The sequence below is a fragment of the Ziziphus jujuba genome, chromosome 1 (assembly GCF_031755915.1).
Source record: "Ziziphus jujuba cultivar Dongzao chromosome 1, ASM3175591v1".
NCBI lineage: Eukaryota > Viridiplantae > Streptophyta > Magnoliopsida > Rosales > Rhamnaceae > Ziziphus > Ziziphus jujuba.
The window spans coordinates 33,483,379-33,508,504 of NC_083379.1; the positions used below are offsets into that span (position 1 = coordinate 33,483,379).

General features: G+C 33.5%; 2 protein-coding genes across 3 annotated transcripts; one reads left to right on the forward strand and one right to left on the reverse strand.

Moving 5' to 3' along the window:
* The first annotated feature begins 1,246 nt into the window (after nt 1-1,246).
* LOC112489319 (probable polygalacturonase At1g80170) lies at nt 1,247-4,430 on the forward strand. 2 transcript variants are annotated; one of them, XM_048476137.2, is made up of 10 exons: nt 1,247-1,474; nt 1,586-1,726; nt 1,839-1,973; nt 2,065-2,235; nt 2,356-2,382; nt 2,584-2,791; nt 2,901-2,982; nt 3,117-3,225; nt 3,477-3,593; nt 3,924-4,430. In XM_048476137.2, the coding sequence occupies exons 1-10, from the start codon at nt 1,472-1,474 to the stop codon at nt 4,152-4,154; spliced, it is 1,224 nt and encodes a 407-aa protein (XP_048332094.2). In that variant the 5' UTR covers nt 1,247-1,471; the 3' UTR covers nt 4,155-4,430. The 2 variants fall into 2 exon arrangements, with proteins under 2 accessions (XP_048332094.2, XP_048332104.2); XM_048476147.2 differs by having other exon boundaries at nt 1,248-1,474; nt 1,662-1,726; nt 3,924-4,429.
* A 123-nt stretch (nt 4,431-4,553) lies between these two features.
* On the reverse strand, nt 4,554-25,021 carry LOC107434816 (nuclear pore complex protein NUP205). Its single transcript, XM_048476127.2, has 45 exons — nt 24,719-25,021; nt 24,462-24,557; nt 23,539-23,613; nt 23,331-23,435; nt 23,115-23,225; nt 21,815-21,974; nt 21,371-21,456; nt 21,054-21,176; nt 20,735-20,962; nt 19,564-19,653; nt 19,103-19,264; nt 18,485-18,601; nt 18,171-18,377; nt 17,840-17,941; nt 17,577-17,720; nt 16,459-16,589; nt 16,247-16,366; nt 15,894-16,017; nt 14,638-14,835; nt 14,047-14,165; nt 13,714-13,864; nt 13,520-13,632; nt 13,356-13,437; nt 13,163-13,249; nt 12,546-12,623; nt 11,705-11,914; nt 11,188-11,280; nt 10,969-11,082; nt 10,674-10,844; nt 10,470-10,525; nt 10,329-10,401; nt 10,052-10,242; nt 9,826-9,952; nt 9,640-9,717; nt 9,055-9,219; nt 8,360-8,524; nt 8,143-8,280; nt 7,500-7,643; nt 6,919-7,038; nt 6,687-6,782; nt 6,460-6,597; nt 6,246-6,346; nt 5,903-6,022; nt 5,557-5,689; nt 4,554-4,919 (listed from the first exon to the last, which is right to left on the reverse strand). The coding sequence occupies exons 1-45, from the start codon at nt 24,857-24,859 to the stop codon at nt 4,836-4,838; spliced, it is 5,667 nt and encodes a 1,888-aa protein (XP_048332084.1). The 5' UTR covers nt 24,860-25,021; the 3' UTR covers nt 4,554-4,835.
* Between the last annotated feature and the right edge of the window lie 105 nt (nt 25,022-25,126).

Here is a 25,126-nt window from a genome sequence, read left to right on the forward strand (position 1 = left end):
TATAGCCACTTGAATATTACATAATTTTAAATAATGTAATTATTATTATCATGACCAATAATCGAAACTCAATTTGATATACTATAAATAATGTAATTATTTAAAAAAAGGTTACATGAGTATTAATGTAATTTTATGTATTAAATATTTCATTTACACATATTATTTATCACTATTTTTTTTTATTACTTTATTTATTAAAAATAATGGATACAAGACCATAGAAATAAAATATTATCAATTTATTTAATTCTATTTAAAAAATAAAAAATTAATATAGTACAGTATGATCTTATACCAAACACTATAAAATAGTAATACAATAAAGTTGGATACATTACAGATTAATATAATATAGTCTCATAGAATACAGAATAATACAATCTTGTGTATCAAATTAACCCTAAAAATCAAAATAACCATTTTGTGCAGCTAATTTACAACTTCTTCATCTATGTGAGCATTCCGTTTCTATTTTCATTGTCTTTATAGAGTTTCGTATATGAGGAGTTTCACATATACCAAACTGAGGTTTCATAAATTAAGTACTTTTTAACCTTTATTACTTCACCGAAGGATTTTTCTTTCTAATGTTCATTTTTAATTCATAAACTTTATTTGTTGATTTGCATATTATAATCGATCATCTGTGAAGCAGTAAAGGAAATTGAAGTGGTCCAAGTTTTTCATTTTCTTTGACGGGAAATTGAAAAGATTCAAACTTAAACTTTTAATCTCTTTTAAAATAAAATGTTCCACATTTTTTTTGCCCCTAAAACTGCTTTGATTTAATAGTTTGTACACGCTTCTGCTTCTAATCAGTAATTAATACAAGCAAGTGTCATGCTTATTTCGTTCTTACTTAAATTGCGTTTTTTTTTTTTTTTTTTTTTTTTTTTTTTTTTTTTTATTGTTTAGTCACGCAACTTATCATTTGGATTTTCAGTTTTTGCTTATAAATATTAGCATGCATATTAGATAGAAAATAGTTTGACATTAACTTATGCCGCTTGCCTTATAACATTACTATGACATATGATCTCAATATGGTATGAAACTAGCTATATATAATCTCCTTCTCATCCAAAAAAATAATAATAATAATAATAATAATAATAATAATCTATACATAATCTCCCTTTATTTTTATTCATTATTTATTTATTTATTATTATTATTATTATTATTATTATTATTATCATCATTATTGGGCTTTGTTTCCGACCTTAAACTCACGTGAATCCCAACCGAAAAAGAAAAACAATAAAGTTGAAATATATTTCTCGGGAAAAGCTTTGCTACAATGAACTCTTTCTTTTTCTTTGTTGGGATAAAGCCAAAATTTTTCCATGAAACTAATAATTTCCAGTGTTTCTCTGACGATAACCAATTATCTTTGATTTTCAGTTTCTGTTTCTGGGTAATTACACAGCTCAGTGCCTGAGAAGTACTATCTAATTTAACGATTACCATGGTAAGAATCTTTAGTTTTTTTCTGTTCTCCCCCTACCATCACGTTTTTGTTGATTAAGAACAACATTCTTGTTATATATATTTCTTTCATTCTTTGATTATTTGCTTTCAGTGTCGCTTTCCTTTTTCACTCATTATTGGGTTAGTTTCTGCCATTTTTGCTTGCTCCATTAATAATGCAAATCCAGATGCTATCTGTTTTAACGTCTTGGATTATGGAGCTGCCGGTGATGGAACCACAGATGATTCTCAAGTACTTTCTTTGTTTAGCTTTCCTGTAAACTTTTAATATAGTTTGTATTTCCATTTTTTCCAAATAATTTTCTTTTTTTTTTTTTTTCTTGTCCCATCTATATATGTTACAGGCATTCTTGATGGCATGGAATGAAGCATGTAGCTCAGAAACTGAAAATCCTACTTTAATTATTCCAAGACTGACTTTTTTAGTAAGTCCAGTTGTTTTTAGAGGTCCATGCAAGGCTAAGAACATCAACTTTCTGGTATGGTCAAATGTTTTAGTATTTTTACTGTTACTAGAGCACAAAAATTATACATTTTCACTCCTAATTTTGATTTTATTCCCCACCATAGATATTAGGGATGATTTTGGCCCCAGACTCACCTCAAACGTGGAAAGGTCTGGACCAGAGTCAATGGTTGGCTTTTCATGGTGTGAGTGGGCTCAATGTTGGTGGCTCTGGATGGATCAACGGACAGGGAAAAGGTTGGTGGGATCAGTCATGCAGATATCATCCTCACATGGTACATCAAAATTTGATTGACAATATCACTAACCAATTCAAAAAATTTATACCCTTTTTTTTTTTTTTCACTATAAGTCTCTCTCTGATATATTTTCTGGGATATTCATCACTTAAACAGAAGGAATGCACTTCATTGGCCCCAACAGTAAGTACCATATACAGCTGAAAAATGTATGCTTTCGATAGTCAGTCCTGATTTTGATCCATAATCTATGTTTTTTTAATTTTTTTTCCAAGAAATTTTCTTGACAACCTAACCAAAGCAAAAAAAATAAAAATAAATAAATAAAGAATAAGAAATTGATTGGTGCATATATAAGTTTAATGACTGAATATAAAAAGGCAGGCAGTGAAGTTTCTGTCATGCAAGAGAAGCAGCTTGAGTGACATTCATTTTGTAAACAGCGCTCAAACCCATGTATTAATAATGCGGTGTGATGGGATGGAAATTAATCATTTGATTATCCAAGCTCCTGAAACTAGCCCCAACACTGATGGAATTCATATCCAAGCCTCCTACAATGTGGTTATCAACGACATTATAGTAAGCACTGGTAGGAAAATTGGGCTTCTATTTTTGTCCTAATTCCACCACCATTGTCTTGGTCATTTATACAACATTCGAGTAAATAATGACTTTATTCGGTGTTATTATTTGAACAGGGGACGATTGTATTTCCATTGGAGACCATACTTCTAATATATACATCTTCAATGTTGGATGTGGACCTGGTCATGGGATAAGGTATTGCATCAACTTGTTTTCATAATTTCCAAAGAAATAGATATATTTATATAAAGCGGAAAAAAAAAAAAAAAAACATTTTCTCTGAGGGCTTAGAATCTATTTTCTCTAATTTCTGCTCTGTTTGGAAACAGCATAGGAAGCCTAGGGAGGAGCGGAAATATTGTGCAGGTAGAGAACATTTATGTGAGCAGGGTTTACCTGAAGGGAACTACCAATGGAGCTCGGATCAAGACATGGCAGGTATATTAAAGAGCTTGTTTAGTCATGTACTTAAAAAGTTGTTTTCTACTTTTAGAAACAAAGACTTAGTTCTTTAAACGAATATGTTTTTACAAAACGAAAAACAGTTTTTCATTCTTCTTTTTTTTTTTTTTTTTTTTTTTTTTTTTAAATTATTAGCACATGACCAAAACGAGTCTAAAGATTTGCTGTACATCTATTAAAACTTACATGTTGAAGATTGTGACAAAAGCCTGCCCTATATGTTGAAGGTTGGGAAGGGTCATGTTCGAGGGGTGACATTTGAGAATCTATATTTTGATTCTGTGAAAAACCCAATAATAATTGATCAAAACTACTGCAACATCAGGGGTGCCTGCAAGGAACAGGTAAATTAAACTAACTTTGTTTTTAAGTTCATTATTACTTAGCTAAATATTACCAAAAAACGGGAAAAATAAAAAAATGTAGAAAAGCCCAAAGTATTATATATAGAGTCAAAGCTCACATAATGATATATAAAAAGATATGAAAAAGAATTTAGTAGTCTATGTATTAAAATTTATATGGACCATAAAAGCCGCTAATGCATCTTAATTTTAACATTTAAAAAGATTCAAATATTGATAAAGAACAATGAAGACTAATGGTAAAACCACTAGCCGACCTTATGTGAGCATTGTAGTTGATCAGATTCTTTTATCTACTTTTGGCAACAGAAAACTGGAGTTCAAATAAGTGATGTGTTGTTCGAAAATATTTATGGGACTTCAAGCACTGATGTGGCTATCAATCTGAATTGCAGTAGATCAGTTGCCTGCACTGGAATTTTAATGAAATCAATATACCTTACTTCTGACAAAATTGGACATAAACTCACTTCATACTGCACTAATGCATACGGCTATAGCCTTGGAATGATTCAGCCTCTGCCTTGTCTTCAAATTTGATATATTTCTTCATCTCAGGGACACATTAAATTAACCACTCAGAAGTTCTTCTAAGTCTAACCCCCATATTTGTTGTTCATGCTTCTGTTTAGGCATTAAAACTCCAAACAAGTTTATTACTTCATTTCTACTTTATGGTTGTTATTCTAAATGTTCCAATACTATTTGCTAATAGTAATATGAATACGTTTATTAATTTTATGCGCCCAAACAATTGAACAGGATAATACTTGTCTCCACGCTAGTGTAAAGTCACCACAGATAATGTATTAAAATTTTCCAATATGAAGACAAGTATTATCCTTGATTTTTTACTTATTTATTTATTTATTTTTTTGGTTTTATTCAAAATAACAAAGTAATCAGTAACTGTATAATTTAGTTAGTATGAAAAATATGTTTTGGTAGATAGCATACGTTAACCGCTCTATTTTATACATATTAAAGAAGATACACTTGGCAAACTATATTTCACTACAATGGGTGCCATTTTACAAGGTGTAAGATCATAACAAAATCAACCTTAAAATCCTCTCTTCCTATGGTACTAAGGTACAACAAAAGATCCCGCATCAATTTGAAGCATGCTATACAAGAACAAGAAGATCATGATACAATTTGTTGATTACACCCGTCAAATTAAAAATGAATAAAAGATCAAACGCCCTCTTGGAACATTTCTCATAAAGCTAACTTTTGTACTGTAATCTCCTTCAGTGAAGTCACCAATCTCCGGAACACCTTAAGATTGTGGCCTACTTTATCCTGAGAAGCCAAGCGGCAACCATTACAACAATAGTTAACACGCATTCCCTCTATCCCAAAATAAAAGTGGCCAATCAGACATTAAAGTGGCGCTAATAAGGAATCCTAACAATCATAACTACATGAAACAGGCATTACAAATAGTTTTTTACAAACACACGGGACGGTTAAACTGATTAAACATAAATGGATTGAATTTAAAAGAAATAAAAACCAAGGTCAAACATAATAAGAATCAGCACAGTGGAGGTCCTTCATAAAATTCACAACCATCTTTTATATATAAGAGCATAAAATGATTAGGATTAGGAGAAAACACATTTGCAGAATATGTAGATCGGTATTGGGATTTTCTTAACTGGGATGGAAGCGACTAACACAGCTTATGTAATGGGAACCCCTAATTACAACTTATTCATTGTATTTATACCATGTTCTTGATTTTAAGATTTCTTCCGGAAGAAAAACAAGGCTGCAAACCCACAAATTATAAAATTCCGCTTCTGCTACTGGGATATCAGGTTGATTAAAGTCCTAGCCTACCTCCCATGAGTGGAAAAATGATTAGGAATGGTTGTTCCTAATTTATTCAATCACACCTCACTTAGTAACTCAAGATAAAAGATAAGGAGCACACCTCATTAAGTAACTCTAGTCTTTCTAAAGTTGTAATTAACTTTCCACACAGCAAAGAAATATCCTGTCCAGAATCAGACATGCCACCATATGTAATTGTTTTCATCGCCCCACTAGCATCGGATAGAACAGAGCTGCAAAGTAACACAACATCATAAAAGAGAAATATTACATAGGGTAAATAAATGCATATGCAAATGGCCCATGGAGACTGAAGGCTTTGTTTCATTGAAGTTCAGGCTTAAAGCCTACTAGTGGAGCTATGTCAATGTTGTGAAAAACCTTGACACCTCCTTTTGCCCACCACCAAAACAGAAAATCACTCAAGAGGAAAAGAATGTTCATACCTATCCTGAAAATGGATGAGGATGACATTTAGCACTTGTTCCACAAGAGGAAGTAATAAGGTGATTAACTGATCTCTATGGCCAACAACCTGGCACATTTCCACCATTGCTACATATCTCCTGGAAAGTTGGAAATAAAAATTGCAAACTTAATCGGTACATGTTTCATTGACCAATGGCAAATTTAACATATGCTTTTGACAGAAAACTATGACATGGTAGCTTACCTTCAGTATTTCAGTACAAGTAGCCAAAAAAAAATTAATAATAAAATTATAATTAAAATTTTCTAAAACTAACCTAATAAATATGAAAAGAGAAGGAATAAGAACATAAAAATTACCGTTTTTGAATATTATCAGATGAGGAAACAGAATCTCGCCTTGCACACATACTGATAATTTCATCCACCTCCTGTCTAGATAGTTCATTTATGTCTCGAATCTGTGAACATTAAGAGACCATAAATAAACATTGTATTGCTTGTATCTGATGTTTACAAAGCGACATAAGAAATGCAGGCAGAAAAAATGAACCAGTCCACAGTCCAGTTTTACCCTATTTAGTAATTGGGATTTTTCCTCTGCAGCTCTTTCAAGAGCAGCTGTCACTGAATTAAGAAGAGAACCAAGTAAATTCAGTGTGGGGTGTTGAAATCCAACAGAAACATGGTGATCAAAGAGACTCTCTGTAATCTGCAGTAAAGAAGTTATTATTTTTTTAATTATGGGTGCAAAGAAAAAAAACAATAAAAGCACATTAGCGCAACCATAGCTACAAGTACCTGCAATCTCAGTGATTTTTTTGTCACAAGAAAATATAAATAAGAGCTCAGACTGAAGCATATGAGAAATGAATTTAGTTCTGACTTCCTCTTACTCTGGTCATTCACCACAAAACAAGGGGATGGAGAAAGAAAGAAAGAAAGAAAAAGGAAAGAAAAGGAGAAATGTATTAGACAAAGAGAAGTGTATATTATATAAGCCCTAAATAAAGGTTGAGATAGACTGCCAAACCTCAAGAGTTTGAGCAGATCGATAAATAGGGGTCTCTGAATCGCAAGAGAATAGAACATGCATGATACCAAATAGCCCTTGGACAAAACCACAATCATCATTCTCTTCATAAGGCCAAACCTAACCCAAGGAAAAAATAATATAATAATAAATAAATCCAACAGTAATGAATAGATGATCCAAAAAAGCTTAAAAATCAAAAATCTTAAAAATTAAGATGGCCATTAAATAAACAAGCAAATTAGCTAGGCTTTTGGTTTGGGAGCAATAAAAACTATAAATAACTAAACTCTAGCTGGCAAAGAATTAGAAAGTCAATAATACAAATTTAAATAAAAGACCATGCAACATTTTGGAACCCTCAGGATTCCCCTGAAAGAAAAGAAGTGAAAGTCACACATTTGCCAACTAAGTCACCAACTGTTCAGATGCCATTGCATCAGCCAAATAATACGACAGATATATCCAACTATTAGAATTGAATGAAATTGTTGTCACTTGATTAAGCTCGTAGAACTAGAGCAGCTTAACGAACACTTTTCACTTTCTTGTCCAAAATGACACCGAAAATAACTATTTACCTTGCTAAGTATACCAACAACAAGATTGATCTGTTCCATCTTCAGTTCATCAGCTTCATAAATGTCTTCCCGAAGAACTTTATCAAATAGTGACTGATGCCCTTTGACAAAATCTATAACTTCACGAACAATTTTATTCTTCACCTATTAGAATCCATACTGTTAACACATAACCTCTCCTCACGGAAACAAAATGGAAAAGTAAACAAACAAAACAATCAAGCAAGAAAAAGGAATGACTCAAGCCCCAAGTAGACTAATTAAAATAAATATTCAAAGTACATGACAAAATTTCCAAAAGAGATGCAAAGCCATAAATTCTAAAGTGGCTTTCTAAAGTAAATTTAAATACTGTTCCTGTTTCTGTGGTAAATCATATAATTTAGGATGGCTTTGCAACTAAAAAAGTAATTATTCTTGCCTACTCGTTACCCAACCCTTGGGATGTTTGTGCAAAATTCATTTAGTCAAAAAGCTATATAAATTTTTAAACTTTTAATTACAGGCATTTGTGATTCTAGAGCAACACTCCAAGAAAAGTATCCATCAGACATCAAGTACTAGAAAAATATAGATAAAATGGTATCTTCCTAACAATCTAGCTTTTGGAAAATGGTAACTCTAAAAAATATAGAAGACTGACCTCAAAAATTTCAGATTTATCAACCAATGATGTTAGTGAAAATACTAATCTTAACATAGGATTTATGACCATTCGTTGTTGGTCAATATCCATAGCTACATCTCTTCGAAGTTTTGTGTCCAGCCGCCTCAAACCTCCCTGGTAGATTGCTAGAAGTTAAAGTAGATAAAAATCATGTGATGAAAGGATTATGAATTAGCGATTAAGTAGTGATTACCAGAAAATTGAATGCCTTGCAAGAACCAATATGCTCCAAAGCACCCATAGAAAAAAGAACCTGGGCCCCACTTTTCCCATATTTGTGGCTAATTCGTAATAGTAAAGCAACTTCAGCCTCAAGCGTACATGCTCGCTGCAATGATTCTAGAGAATGCCCTCCATCCTAGTACAACATTTTAGTACATTACAGATGCTGCTATGTATCAAAGAAAAGGTAAGATGCAACTTAAACAAGCTTGTCTATCCAAAATGGGTAGGCTTGGGTCAACAACTGTTCTAAAACTTGAAACTGATAAACTTTTCAGCTAATAAATTGATTTTCAATGAGACTTCTATTTTTGTTACTTTAGAATTTACTACATTTGATTATATTGCTAAAAATAGAACAAGAATCATATATATATTTTTTTGCTTAGGATTATGATAGGTCAACCAACATAAACTGTGCAACATTAACAGTGTTAAATGTACAAGCCAGGATGGGATTGTCTCAGATTAGCTTTAATCCAAGTTAACCAGATTCAAGACAGCATTAAAGTATTAAGTATGACCCCACCCTCTAAATCACTCATATGACATAGTTGGGCTTGGCTGGGTCAACCAAGTTTCATCTCTAAAAGAAAAGTGTTAACATTAATATACAACCAACTTCTTGCGATTAAAATCACATAAGGAACTCAGATACCAAACCACCTGATAGGAAACACTGCTTATGTTTGCTAAGCAAGATCTTATGAAACCTCTGCTTTGGAGTTGGTTTAAGAAATATCTTTCATGATCTACACAAATCAATGCGTCCAAAAGATAGAGCGATATTGTCTTCCCAGGTTCACTGCCTTGCGTAGCATCCTTTATCACCTGCAGATTCAGTATGAAGATACTATGTGAAAGAAAAGGTGAAATAGTTATTAAATTATAACAGTTCCAAAGTTAGCAGAAAAAGTGATCTTGGAAAGAAATCTACTTAATGCATGTGAAGAAACTATTGGTTGCTTAATCTCATCAAAGCATATACATTGTTATAAAGGCAGTTCATCTGTAGATATGAATCATTAATAGCATTCCATCTTCTAAGAACCCCTACCTTACATAAGCCAGAGACATATCCACCCCTGACAGTTGAACACATGGATCCAGAACAATAACCATTTATACATAATTAAAGATCAGATCCCATTAAGCCTTTGATTCTAAAGACAAGAAATTATGAGTTTCTTCAAGTATATCAAGATATACACATCGGACACCAAAACATAAGACCAGGAACATTAAACCTACCAAATCCAAAATTGATTGAGCCTCTTTCCTTAAAATAAGAAAATTGGCACGTGCAAGTTCTGCTTGCTCTTTGTTGATCTGGATAAAAATAAATAATAGGATCACCATCAATCAATAATATTCCTTAAAAGTAAGTATAATATTTGCAGTTCATTAAATATGTATTGAGATTATTAAATTAGACACCTTCTGAAGATCAAGGTCTTCACCATCTTGCTCATCAAGCAGCAAGAATTGTAGAACTGTTGTTGGGACATTTGGATCAAGCATATGCTGGCAATACTGAAAATAGCTAAGCAGCAGTGCATATTGGCTGAAAAGAGAATGAAAAATGAGGGTAAGATCATGCTCACAGAGAATGTTTTAACATTGAATGTGGCAGAAAACACCATTTTTATGACCAGAATCATACCGTCTCCTTAAGGCTTCTGATGATTCATGTCTAAGAATTGCCAATATAAGCTTAAACAATATTGAGTGACAAGCACCATTTGGTAATTGTTTCACCATGATAACATCAAGAGATGTCGCATAATCAGAATTTGACCCACTGGGGCCTAAAAATCTTTCATCTCGCAATTTGGCCATGGATGTCAGTGCAACCTAATGAATTTTGGAACCAGAGGAAGTCAACCGCATAAAATTGAAGACATTCTAACTAGCACAAACATTTAGAAGATATACCATACCTGGCACAATATAAATGCCATTTTCAAAGAACAGTCTGGGGAAGCGGAAGCAGTCAGAGAGGCATCTAGAACCCTGTTAATCACAAAATAATCAGCTAAAGAAAGAGCATAGAGGATAAACAAAAATGACAATGGACATACTGATATAGAACTTCAGATCGATTCTCAAGTAATGATGTTCTCCTAGAAGCAGAGATCTGTAAGATAAATACAGGTGGAAAAGAAAAAAACAGAAAATTTAGATAGTATAATGACAATAAAGCATATGCAGTAAATAATCCTTTATACACAATTTGAAAGCTTGCCACCAATGTTTACAACAATAACTGCAAGGCAACAATGGACCTCAACAATCTGTGACCAGCCAGTCAACATATGAAGCTGGGCGGCTTGTTCCTCAAGGTTCTTATTGTACTTCCATCCCCATCTCAACAACTGTTGAATTGTCTCTTTTACATCATTTAACTCAACTTCACTGCCAAAGTTATTCAACTGGGGATAGACAGAACTGAACTTCTGTAACAACAAAATAAAACAAAACCAACAATGATAGAAAGAAAATAATTACAAATTAAATTACAAATTAAATACTAAAAGAATGTAAAACACCATATTATGGCACTAATTTAATGATACCAACCTGCCAAAGTTTGTCACGGAATGATGCAAGATCAATTAAACGATCACCACGCTCTGAAAAATAGTAGACACCACCTTTCCTAGAAGTTGCAGCATTCCCAAGTATTTCTTCTGCCTATATACAAAAACTCAACCAAATGAAACACAGGGACAGCAAAATAAGGAATAAGGCTGACTATTTTATTAAGAACTCGAAAGACTTTGAGAATTAGGATGTTACCACTAAGCCATATTTAAGAGTAGAAACAATTTGAGAAAGCTTCAATGTGGCATCTGGCGACCTGAATTGGACTACTTCAAGCAACTCCAATACCTAAATCAGGCCCAGGAAATAACACCAATTATTGGACCCAAAAAAGATTTAAGAAAATAAGTTTCACCAGGCAACAATTAAATATAGTATCAAGAGGAAAGAAATATTACTAACAAAACTACATGTCTACATATGAAGAAATGACAGACAGCAAAAGGAGTAGAAATGCTTTTGCTGACAAATTTCACCCCAACCCCTCAAAATAAATGTTTTCACATAGCTGAAGGAGTTGATAATACGACAGCAATATCTATTTAAAAATATGTGATAACACCAGACACATTACTAGCTTAAAGCTTCTCAAAAACAAGAAGTACATACTTATCTTAAACATCATAAAATAGAAATTTGACAACTATAGCTTACATTGGCAATCAACAGTAGGAGATGAAGAAAACTTAAATAGTTATTCCTTTAGAAATACCTTGCTCTTACTGATAGTTCTTGTTCCACCATGTTCCACACTACCATTTTGTAGAGAAAGAGAACGGGGTATGATGTGATCCGCTCCCATTTCAATAATTTCCTGCCCAAAAAGTTGAACAAGAATACTCTGACATGCCTCCCGGTGTGAGGAGACACTCATATCACCAGCATGCAACTCAATTGCCAAAAGTTTCAATAGCCATGCTCTCTGAGATGTTTAGCAATAGAAAAATTAAATGAAATGAAATCTAACCAGTAATGATGTTAAATAAACATCATCAACTTAAACCACACACAACAGTACATTCCACCCAACAACTTAAACCAGATGCCAGCAGCATAAGTTCAGAAGAGAGAGATTTAAGCAAAAGAACTAAAGTAAAGGAAAACATATTTTCAATCATAAAAAAACCCTTAGATAAACAAGCTCTAATAGATGTTCAGTAACAGACTGTCATAAAAGTATAAAGGGAAAAAAAAAGCTCAACACATCGCAGTCAAGAACTTCAACAAAATGCAAGCCAAATAGTTTCAAAAGAGAAAGACTTGAGCATAAGAACTAAAAAGTAATAATAATAATAATAAAAACATATTTTCTATTGTGACAAACTCAGTCAAACAAGCTTAACGATGTAAATCAATCTGAACACAGCACAAGATGCACTAAGATGACTAACATAGGAACTGCAATGCATATATTTAACCCACCAAGATAAATAGTTATCTTAAACTACATTTGAATCCCGAAGACAGATTAAACAGGTTTTAAGACTACAGAACTCTAGAGCTCACTGACAGATGTAACAGGTAATGACAGGAAAATCAGAGTGGGCAAAAACCTGATGAAGGGAACTGATACGTAGCGCCTGACTGCTATTCCGTTTAGGAAGTGGAGCAACTCCAATAATATCCAGGTGCTGACATGATGAAGGTAAATACTTTTGAGATGCATGTGCGAAGACTAATCAAGAATTAAAAGACTGAAAAATAAACAAATAGTTAATATGTCGTTTGATAACATGGTTGGCTTCTTCTTTTTTTTTTTTTTTTTTTTTTTTTTTTTAACCTAATTATGTATAATTTGCTTACCTCACATATTAAATTAGTCTTAGTGGTAGCTAGAGTCTGTTAGGCATCTCAATTAACTACAAAGTTAAGTGAGAAAAATCACAAATACCAAATTGAACACTATTTCAAATTGGGTTGGATTTTTTTTTTTTTTTTTTTTTTTCCCTTCAAGTTTATAGTCGTGTGAGATCTCTTACAAACTCCAACTACTACTAATTTAACAGTAAAACAGAGAACAAAACAAAAAACCAAAAAAAAAAAAAAAAAAAAAAAAAAAAAAAAAAAGAAAAAGCAAAACAAGACAAAACTAGTAACCAACCATGTTATCAAACAACGCCTTAAATTGTGGTTTTTCAACTTCAAATGCTTCAAAAGCATCCCTCCTTACCTTCACAAAAAACTGGTACTTTTTATTGCTCAAGAGATCCATGGTGGGACCAGATGTTAGTGGATCCAAGCACAACTCGTAGAGAAGCTACAAAGAAAATGGTCCAAAATTCTATTAAAGGATTAACAATAAGGAAGAGAACCCTCGTCTACTAGAACTAAATTATATTAGACACAAGAAGCTATCATATAACCTGAAAGCCAAATTCATGAAGCAATGCATTCACATCAGGCTTGTAAAGATTCTCCAAGATTTCAAGAATAACCTTTAAGCAACTGAAAGGCATAATAGACACATAATTCAGTGGAAAAAATGGTAAGTTATCTTCCTGAACATAAAGCAACTTGTAAACTGGACCTGTAGTGAAATTTTGGCTGCAACACCGTCCGTTCAATGGCATTATCAAGATCAAAGTTGAGTAGCAAATGTGTAATGTTGGGAGCTGAACGACCAATATTGTCTATTAGAAGCTGCAATTTACGGAGTAAGAACACAAACATTTTAGCAAATATTAAATTTGGAAGAAGAAAATGGTACTAATGAGGACTAACCTGCAATATAAGTACACCTGGATCATCAGTACTGTTCTCTACAAACTGAGACTCTTCGGAACGTAACTCAAGGCATGCTGCATAATCCTCAATCAAACAGCTGGCAGCATTGGATTTTAGCAGTATCTGTACAAGCCCAACTATGCGAGAACTGTCAACCAAATTTAAAATCTTATCATTGGGGCATTTTGCAAATACTTTGTACTGAGCATGCATAATCATGAAATCTATAACTCACTACAGAGTGGGTAGATATTTCAAAGCCTAAAGCTCTAAACAGTATCAAAAGCCCATGAGATAATAAATGACTAAGAATGAGAAACAAGGAGGTGCCTTAATATGCTCATGATCTTGATAGAGCATTGTTGAATCTGTGGTTGAAAATCATATCTGACATACTCTAAGAGAACAACAATTTGGTTATGATCTTGTGAGAGTATAACATCCAGAGGCTGCAGAGAGTAAAGAAGCAATTGATAAGCACTTCACAAAAATGTCAGCCATAAACTTGAATCCCAAAAAGAAATAAATAACTTTCACGCCAGCTACAACTATGATTTCCCAATCAACTTCTATTGAGGAAAAACAAAAAAAATTAAGTTATGACTCACGTAAGTATTCTATGATTTTGTTAAGTTATCATCTATCCTTAAGCCTTTTGATAATTTAATGCGGAATCAAATCTAATAGCCCAATTGGTATTTTGTTCAAATCCTACCAACCCACATTTCTCTTCATTTATTGTATTGCACGTGTAAAGCCAAAATTCAGATACTAGGGAATAATAATAGTTCAAGAAGATTTGAGAAAAAAGAAAAAAACTATATTTTACAAGACTGTCAAGTCAATTCAACAAGTTTATAATAAGTACATGACACTAAGAAGAAGCCAAAGCCATCTATATGGCCATCTGAAAAAAGTTACCTGGTATTCAGGACGCCAAAAATCAGAAAGCATTAAATCCTTCTCCAGGACAAGGATAATAATTTCCAAAGAAAGCTGAACAGCCTTCTCTAATAGTTGTCCATATATTTGATTTGTCCTTTCAGTGATGATGGTATTGACGCCGGGCGAAAGAATACCCATGATATTCCGGAAAACAGTTTTGCCGCTCATGAAATCCTGCAACAATTCATTGTACAAGAAAATATATCTACTCAATAGTACATATGTAAGAATAAAGGACTAATACAAAATTATGGTCTTATGACTGAAACACAACAGCACAATTTTATATAGAACAAAGGCCCTAAAATAAACAATCATAGTATACACTAACTTAAATATGCAGCATAAACATTTTTATATCCAACAATGGAAGAGTAAAGCAGAACTTCTACAAAGAGACTGGCTCCTACAAAATATTTCTTGATATTCTTACCCAATTGCCAAATATGAAAATGTACAATTATGTCCTCATGTATATTGTAGTATTGAAGCTCAACCTAGTCTAGAAGAAACTTAGATGAATTTGTTTCCACACAATATAGGACTTCCAAATGATGCTGATTACATCTTTCTTTACATTTGTCTACTGACTACCAAATATGTCATTTTCCATCATTTGTTTGGTTATGTTTCATTATCCTACATAAGGATGGTTTTTCTTTACTCAAGACTTTTGTAATTAATCAAATAATGTAACAGCCCTGTATAGAGCTTTATGCATCTACCAAGTCACCAATCAATTTCCTTTTTGTAAAAGATTCTACCAGTAGCATGGAAATAATAAACAATTGAATTAACTATTTCCACAAATAAATATTTGTATTCATATAAACACACAAAAAATATAAACCATGCATCTACACAAAGTTAGTGCAAAAATAGATACAAGTTATATGAGGCTACATACATACTAACAGACGAATTTATGGTTAACACCACCAAAGGGACAAGTCATTAACTGATTGTCTAGGGCCTAGTACTAAATGACTAAGAAGAATGGGAGAATGATGTTGCTTGAATTGCTTTTATATCATATGCACAGTTTGAGGCAAAACAATATGATAAATGAAGCAGAATCAGCCACAGACAAATAAATTGACAACATCACTAAAATAACATCTCAAAAGATTTTGTAGAAGAATTGTACTTTGATAACTTTTACATATTATATGGGATTTGACATTTACTTAGCAGCACCAATGAACATGGAAATAACAACAATGAGCACCTACTTTCAGCAACTCAAGTACAGGGAGCTGCATCTGTAGAGGAGATGAATGTGACCCTGCTGACAGTTGTGTGCGGTCAATGACACTGTCAATGTCCTCATCACCAATGTCATACATGCTCAATATCCTGCATGATCAATTACGTCACTAATGTCTTATGTTATGTCAATCAATTAAACTCTACGGAAATGAACAATTGAACTAAGCAGAAGTTAAAACGCCTAAAATATAAGGCCAACATTGAGCAACATTTTTTCCTTTTTGGCATGGGCTGGGCTGAGAATTTCACTCATTAGCCACATAAAAGCCAAAAACCACAAGCAAAAGATTCGGGTTTCAGTTATATATTGACTCACATGTGAAAGTGCTTAAGGCAAGCAACAACCAATTGCCATTTCTCACAAGGATCTGCATAAGCTCTTTGAGGGAATGGCCCAAAAACATGATCATATATGAACCTAAAAATGCCAATAAATCTGGAAAAAGAGGAAGCACAACCACAGTAGAATTAGACCACTAAACAAGAAGTTAGTATTTCAAAAATTGTTGGAAAATGATGGAACAGTACCTAAGCCCTCGATCGCTGAAATCTCTTTCTTCAGCAATCAGAGCATTTAACAGGTTAAGGAAAGATACAGTTGAAGGATATTGCTCTCTCCTTGCCTCTACTTCATTCAACTCATATTGCATATCATAGACCTGTCGAAAACATGATCTTCATACGGTGTAAACATACATAAAATATACCAATACAAGCACACATTCCCCTAAGAATAATATTTGTCACCTTCACAAGTACAAATCCTCCAAAAATAAAACTTCTCTATTTCCCGATTTACATGCTTATAAGGTCAGTTTTATATGCTGATAAAATCGACTAAGCATAGAAATCACTACAAGTCATTTCTTGTCCAACAACCAATCATGGTCATAAGTCAAGAGATGAGACAAAACTGCAGCATTTAAGGAAAAGGAACACACATAACAATCAATTTTGTTTTGACAAACTATTTGAAACACAGAACACAATCACTTGAGCTTTTACCTGGCTATATGATCAAGCTATATATAATATGTATTGGAAAATACGCTTGATATGCATTGCTAGGCCCATCTCCTACAAGCTATAGCTTTTGGGATTAGTTGTGATTTCACAATAAGCTCTATAATAAGTCTGTTAACACTAATTGCATGCTCCAAAGGTGAACATTTCTGACAAAGCATTCAAGTTTCTTACCCATCCTTTAAGACCAACAGGTCAGTACTACACGTAAAAATCTTTGCAAACCCCCAAAAATTCTATGTTGTCAATCACCTTTAACTAGGATCTTTTTTCAGTTTAAAAAATAAATAAATAACCATTTTCATGCAAAACCTGTTCACCATGGAACTTGATGTGTATAAATGCTTCCCAGAACCATGTGTATGGTAAATGAATAAATGATTAAAGTTCTGTCAATGCCTAAACCAAGGGGCCAACACAATAACCAACAATGATAAAACAATGAGACATGAGCCATACAAAAACCCTCAACTTACTTTTCATATAAACACACCTCCATTAATTTTAATTCTAAATGAGAAAAAACCAGTTAAAAAGAGAGCCAAGATTTAATTATAAAAAGATGCATGCTAAGCAGAATCACCCAGAGAAACATATTCAGTTAAGACACAAAGACCACCAACCTGTGCGGCCATGGTAGGTGCACTCTTCCCAACCTGTGACCCAACAACCACAGGCAAATCATACTGCTCAAGATAGCTCCAAATAGTATCTTTTAGAGCTGGAGAAACATGAATAAATGTTGCTATTGCATTTCTCAGAGCACCCTGGAACAGCATGGAACACACGTCATCAAATCCAATGGAGATTCATTTAATGTTTCCATCCACAATACAAATCTTATACTACGACAAACTTTGGCAAGCAGTATGAATGTAGTCTTTACCTTCAGATAAGGAGGCACATTCTCATAACCAAGGAGCTTGAATAAAGGCTCAATATCAGGGAACCAATTTTTTCTTTCAATGGGATTTCCATTTTGTACAACCTGCAGCATGTACCGAAATCAACATAGCAACAAATTACTCCATCATATGCTTGTAATAAATCGGTCATGTATTGCCAATGCACATAACAATTAGAGTAACCAACTTAACAAAAGACAACAAAATCAAACAAAGTAGGCCAGGGGGAGTGGGGAATGTAGAAAGGGCACAACATAATCCCATATAGAAAAATGAGAGACAAAATTGCAAAGACTTCGAATGAACAAAAACCTTTTGAAGAACGTTCAAATAAGCAACAAGTGCTTTTGCATCCCCCTCTGGGAACTCTGGTAACATAGCCCCGGCGGTTTGAAGTGACTGTTTAAATTTCTCATCATAAATTGATAAGCAATCAAACATAGTGCTCCACCCAACAGAGCGGAATGCTTTCCCCTGAAGTAACTCAAAAACCTTTGAAGCACCTTCTTGGCTAGAGGCCTGAAAGGAACATGAAAACATAGAAATTAACGTTAGGAAGTTGCATGAGTGAGTTGAAGCATGCTTCAGATTCTAAATTCTGAACAGAGTAGAAATGCAATTCATACCAAGGTACTCAGCATATTCAAGAAGGCCACAAGTGTTTGAAAATTTGTATGATCCTCTCCAGCAAAATTCACAAATGTCCACAAGACATCGTTGCCGGACAAAAGCTCTGGCTCCCTCTGATTCAAAAGACATGGGAGTGAATTGAAGTCATTATACTAACAACAGTGTAAGAAGACATTAGGAAATGCCTATCAAACAAGAAATTTTCGAGTACCGCAATTAAATGTTGATATGCTTACTAATAGATTATGTAGCACAGCATAAGCAAAATGCACATTAGACATGCATAGGTAAAGGTTTGCATAGCCAACCAAACACATATTCAATTATACCACTTAGTAAATAGGAGGTGCCCAGCATGGAAAAAGAATATGTATGTACATATGGAGGGGCCAACCAGAAGCAATGTCATGATTAAAACTGGCATAATCAGCACAATTTGGGCATCAGATTCACCTCAGGATAAAAATTTTAGTCCTAATGGAGCTTCAATCGGAACATGTAACACCTTTGGATCTTCAGTGTTCATGCATGTCTTAATTCTATTTTAACATGTCTATATGCAGACTAAACGAAAAAAGCAATTTCAAATCTCAAAATTTCTGGGACCAACTGACCTGATAAACTTCACTAACAAATTCCAATAGAGAAACAAACGGTAAAGGACCAGTTTCTGATACTTGTTGAGAATTTAAATTGGTTTCATGCCCAAAATCATGTGATCCAGCTGAACGGTAAGGATTAAGAGTGCTCATTGCCCTTTCCTTTGATTCTTTGACCTGCAAGGAAGTTTAAAGAGTGTAGGCATTAATATACACTAATGATGACAATATAAACAAAAAGTGAATCAGTTTAATGGTGGTTTGATAATCAGTATGGATCTCCATGGATCTCCACAAACCTGTTCAATTAAAAAATGTTGGAAAACATACAGTTAATATTAACTTGAGGACGATGAGAGAGGTTTAAAAGGAAAGATATATCACTATATTGGATATTTTCTATGCATACCACATATGAGCAACCAAAGTCAATTGAAAGGCCATTCTGTTTAGAAGATTAAATGAAATATACTCACCTTGTCTCTGGCTAGCGGATGAGACAAGAAGCAGGCGATTAACTTGTGCAGATAAGCATTATACATGTATATCATATCCTCATCATCATTCTGCAGAAATAACAAATAAACCATGAAAGATGACTTAAAAGGATCACAAGCAACTAAGAAAGTAGATGTAAACCAACATTCAAAGAAGCAAAATATGATTTAGGATGCCTTTCTAGTATAGACATCAGTTAATACAGCCACCATGTCATGCAATAGCAGGCTTGAAAACAGAAAACTCTTTTAATGTTCCAATAAAATTCACATTTCTCATGCAAACAGCTAAAAATAGCAAATTCTTTTAACCCAAAAACAACATCAAGTAATCATCCTATGTGGAAATTGGAAGAAAGCAAAACAGTTATAGAACATAGATACAAGAAAATGAAATCAAAAAAGGCTTTTCTACTTAATAAACATGCATAGTATATTATTACTATTATTATTATTAACACAATAATCTAGATACTAGTAGCTATAAGCTCCATTAAAGGAAACAAGAAAAATACAAATTTCAAACAAACAATGTTTGAAATATTTAGTTCAATAACAATAGATTTCACAACCCAAAAACCAGTTTTCACCAAGACCAAAAAATAAGAATGAATCATTATTATAATTTTTTTAATCTGAAAATGGTACATTAAAATCAAAAATTGTCTTTCAAACTTAGCAAAAGTGAAAACTTGTATGGTACAGTAACATCTTATTCAAAAAATTAAAAAGAAAAGTATGCATATCTTTGTTTAAGTGGCAAGGTTTTAAAATGTTGTCTTCATACTCAAAATTTATTTTTTAGACCAACAACAAAAGACATGTTTAAAACATTAGTTGCATTTAAAAATTTTATTAAAAAGAAAACAGTTTTTAAAATTTAAATCAAACTTACTATAAACAGTGTCCCACAATGCAACTATTGCAATATAAAACCTGATTCAGTTGCTCTCATAACCTTTTAAAATTTCTTTAAAAAGTAAGAAACTTCGAAAAGTTGTTATTCAACCCAAGAAAGCTACAGTTTAAGGTATTTTAACTTCAATAATCATATCATGCATGCCTTGCTTCTAAACATGATACCATATGAAAAACATCAAATTTGCAAAAATAAATCAAAAGAAGAGAACTTGAGATAACAACAAAAAACCTGGTAAGCTGCAGTTCGAAGAACTTTATCTAGTATAAACTGGAAAACATTGTCAGAGAAAATGACTTCCAGGCACGAGTGCAGGTAAGCCAAATCAGTTGACGAAGCACTTGAAACTGTATCCCTTGAAGTAACAGCATCCTGTATTAACATCAAGTGTACTGCCCAAGCAAGCCTTATGCAGCCAATATAACCCTCAAAGTTTGGGTCATTTCCAGCTGCCATTACCTAAAACATGCAAGATCATCATAAATTTTGAAATCCTTAAATTGATGTACATAAACAATGAGCTAAAGGACTATAATATTCTTTGTCTTACAAGGTCATGAAATTCACGCCTGAAAGAAGCATCACGGGACAGGATAGAAGCTTTATCAGGCACTGCACTCAAAGCATCCGAAACGAAAGCGATCACAAGAGAAAAGAGAAGACTAAATATAATCTGCAGACATAAAATATGATAGAATGTGACAAGACAGCAACAAAGTTTAGAGGCACTATCCTCTAAAAAGATTTATCAAAATAAATATAAATGCACATGCAATAAATTTGTTTACGACTTACACACACACAGTGACTTACAGTCTTCAGGGACAACTCATAAACAAAACAATAGTTAAGGAAATAAGGACATGCCTGCTGTTTCAAGGTGGCATTGGTCTGAGTAACTTCACCAGCACTATCTTTTACAACAGAAAATATATCTTTTATATCCTTTGGATCTGCAAAACATGATTAGATTATAGAATTCTGACTAATATTGGACACACAAATCACTTCCTAGCAATATAGCTCCATGAAGACAAGAACTGTGATACTTCAAAGCTTCTAAATAAATTTTCAATCTCACTCAATTTTTGACTGGAATCTCATGGTAAATGAAACTGAGGATCATTTTAAAAAACTAGAATTCAAATAAAAATGAACGCCTCAATAATATAACACACATGCTACAGATGTACAAGAAACCACAGATTGCCCATAACTTGCTATCATGAAGCCATATTTTTCAAGGACAAACTAATATTAGCATATTGTAGACACTAAACATGCACAGTAACCACAAAATGCATAGTTTACCTGTTCGCACAATCAAAATAGTGAGGACAAGGCAGTGTCCAAGTATAAGCCTTTCCCTACAAACCACAGCCTGCCTCTCAACAAGAGCACCTCTAGAATCAAGAACATAGCGCTCACAGTTAGGGCCACCCAAACCAGCTGGTTCTTCTCGATTGAGTTCCTGCAGTAAAACCAACAGTTTGTCTACACATAATATTTGTCTAAACATAATAATATGGAAAAGGCCTAGCTAAAACACATTTAAGGCCAAATTTAGAAAGTACTTTCTTATTTTCAATTTCAATAGAGCATGGTTCCATTTAAAGGTTAAATTACCAAGCAATATGTAGTTGAATTCATAGAACTATAAAAGTTATAATCATGCTCTAAATAACAGATAAATTGGTTTGAAAGATCATTCCAGCAACACTTAAGAGGTGTCGTGAAGAAATTTGGAGCTTTGCAGTTCATAGACAATAACTGAGGCCAACAATAATACATTTTTTGTCCAAATCAGAGACAAAACGATGATCTAGTATACATCTAAGTTGATAGGCAACTCAAACTCCCATTCAACTTCGCTGAACAAAAACCTAAATACCATAAACAAATATGAAATTGTAACATTATAGCTGTTCCTGCTAAATATAAGCCAATTAAAACTTGGTTTGACTTGGGCTCCTAGGTATACGAATACAGGTACTTAATAATCATTTTAAAAGCCTCAAGTTGAAGCTAGAATGGGCAGTTTTTATGAACACAGTATAAATTCCCAAGTGCAGTAAATTTCCACTCAAAAGTTGGGTTGATTTTAGAAAAAATATGACTAACCAGCCAGGTTGCAGTCCAAAGGCATTGAGAATTCCTAATAGAGTCATTTATAATATAATACCTAGATACTAGCCTTTTGGAATCAAAAATTGATATACACGATGGAGGTCAATCTGAACTTACACGTTCAAACATATGATTATCCGGTAATACATTAGCAGATCTCATTCATGCATTTTTCGAACTTTCAACTCATAGAAGTCCATAGCTAAATCATGTGCGAAGAAAGAATAAAATCCATGGCAAGATATAGAAAACAAGCTCTATTCAAAACCACTAACAAGAAGTAGTCTACACCTAGCACACATGTTAATGATCTTATGTTTCAATGAACATAGCAAAAATTCTTTGAACTGACGAAACTTATAAAGCAATGAAAAAGTAAAATAATAAAATAAGACTAGCAGAGACAAGCTTAATATGAGAATGCCTTCATGTTTGAGTAGGAAACCAGGCACAATGTGACAGAAATCCTTGTAAATATCCGAACCTTTATAAGAGAAATTAACCGCTGTCTCATCCCAGCACTGAGAAGATCTTCCAGATATTTCTGAATGTCAGATACAAGATCAGCTTCCAGTCCCTGATCAAGCACAACAGCCTGGAAAGAAGATGAAAACAGCAGAAAATCCCTTTAGAATAATAAAGGATCAAAATCACGACTAAAAGGTTTATGATGGGTAAAACAGAAAGAAAAGGAAGATACCCTTAAAAGTGTGTAGAGGGCTGTTATTAGATCCCTTCTCTCTGTATACCAAAGCCCTGCCGAAAGGCGAAAAATTTCTAGTGGCTCCCGTCCCATTAAACCCCACTAGGAATTAAAAATAAATCCAAAAGAGAAAATGAGGTCTCACTGTTAGCTTGTAATTATAGGTCAGTATTATTTACGAGAAAGAAAGACAGCAAAAATCTACCTCTTGATTAGCAGATACAAGCAAACGGACACAATTAATTTCATTGAGATGAAGCTCGTTACTCAACTTCAAAGCCTAGAATCCAGGATAAAACCAAAATTTAATGAAAAGGTTATAATGTACAAAATCTTTGTCAGCTATATTACAACAACAATTATAATTTTACAATCCAAAGCACATGAAATATTATAACAGTTCTAATGTGGAACCAAATGAAATTGCAATTAGCAGTTTAAAAAAACAGGTTAAAAGTTAAAACATCCTTCAAAAGTAAGAGTGAACTTTCATCAGTTAACTAACATTGCATGCATACATATATTGCAATATCATGTAGATCAAAACATATGCATAAATATATTAAAAGTTGTGGCTAAATGAGTGGAGATATGCATATGAAGCTTAGCACGAATAAGATGATTCATGAAAAAACAATGTTACCATATATAAGCAAAACCAATAAACTAAAATGAGTTAGAACTAGAACCATATATTCAACAAATATGTAATAAAAACTATAGAAATAAACCATGGTAAAAATTACTTGTGAATGGCGTGGTATCATAACGCTGAAATATAAAAGTGACTGCAAAATTACTTGCAAGTGACATGGAGTTAGTGCTAAAACATAATATGATTGGTTGCCGGGCATGCTTCAGAAAGTCCAAGATTTTCAAGATAATTACTTAGTTCATGAGTTAAGCAAGAAGAAAATATTAGTTAAGAGGAAAGCAGAATGTTCAAGAACAGCATGCATCAGAGAGTTCAAAAGTTTTAACATAATTACTTCTCCGTGAGTTAAGCACCCAGAAAAATATTAGTTAAAGAGGAAAGCAGAATGTTCAGGAACCAACACTTTCCTACATTTTCCTATCGCTCAATTTTCAGAGCAACCAAACAGAGTAAAAACAGTGAACAAAACTTACAATCTGCACATCCTGATCGTCAAGCGAAATTGGAGGTGAATCCGGAAGCCTAACTTCTTTTGACTGCACTTGCGCTCGATCAGACGGTTTCGGAGGCTACAAAACCCCCCAAAACAAAAAATCACCCAAAAAAAAAAAAAAATTAACAAACGGGCCGACGAGATTGTAGACATTCATCTACTCCTTTCAAATCTTTTTTCCTGCGTTATTTCTCGACCAAACCGAAAGGAATAGAAAATAAGGGAGAGAGAGAGTACCGGGTAGGAGAGTAGGGAGTGGAAAGCGGGGCAAGAGCCGCGAATGGCGTGCAAAAGCTCGACTCTTTGAGCCGGAGTGGGAGGCGAAGGGCCGAGCAGAGCCGATTCTATGGTGGAGAGGAGCTGCTTCGGCGTCACCATTTCTGCCCGAAAATGGCGAGAGAGAAAGAAACTGTGGAAAGAGGGTTTTAGGTAAACCCTGAAGAACGTTTAAGCCCTAATTCAGTAGCGCGCAGGTACTATATATTTTCAGACCGTTGTGTTATTTTACTTCAAGCTTCGGTTCAATAGCCAGATTGATATTTGAATATAAAAGATAAAAGCGTTCTATATATATGTTTTTTTTTTTTTTTGCTTAAAGCGTTCTGTATATATGTTAAACAAGAAAAAAGACTTCTAGTTTATTAT

Excerpts from the sequence above, each read along its gene's own strand:
- LOC112489319 (XM_048476137.2), top strand. Across the intron at positions 2,792-2,900 it reads CGACATTATAGTAAGCACTG|GGGACGATTGTATTTCCATT; the intron begins GTAGGAAAATTG and ends TTATTTGAACAG. Across the intron at positions 3,594-3,923 it reads GGGGTGCCTGCAAGGAACAG|AAAACTGGAGTTCAAATAAG; the intron begins GTAAATTAAACT and ends TTTTGGCAACAG.
- LOC107434816 (XM_048476127.2), bottom strand. The coding sequence starts at position 24,859 with ATGGTGACGCCGAAGCAGCTCCTCTCCACCATAGAATCGGCTCTGCTC. Across the intron at positions 11,083-11,187 it reads CTCTTAAATATGGCTTAGTG|GCAGAAGAAATACTTGGGAA; the intron begins GTAACATCCTAA and ends TTTTGTATATAG. Across the intron at positions 5,690-5,902 it reads CTCATCCATTTTCAGGATAG|CTCTGTTCTATCCGATGCTA; the intron begins GTATGAACATTC and ends GTTACTTTGCAG.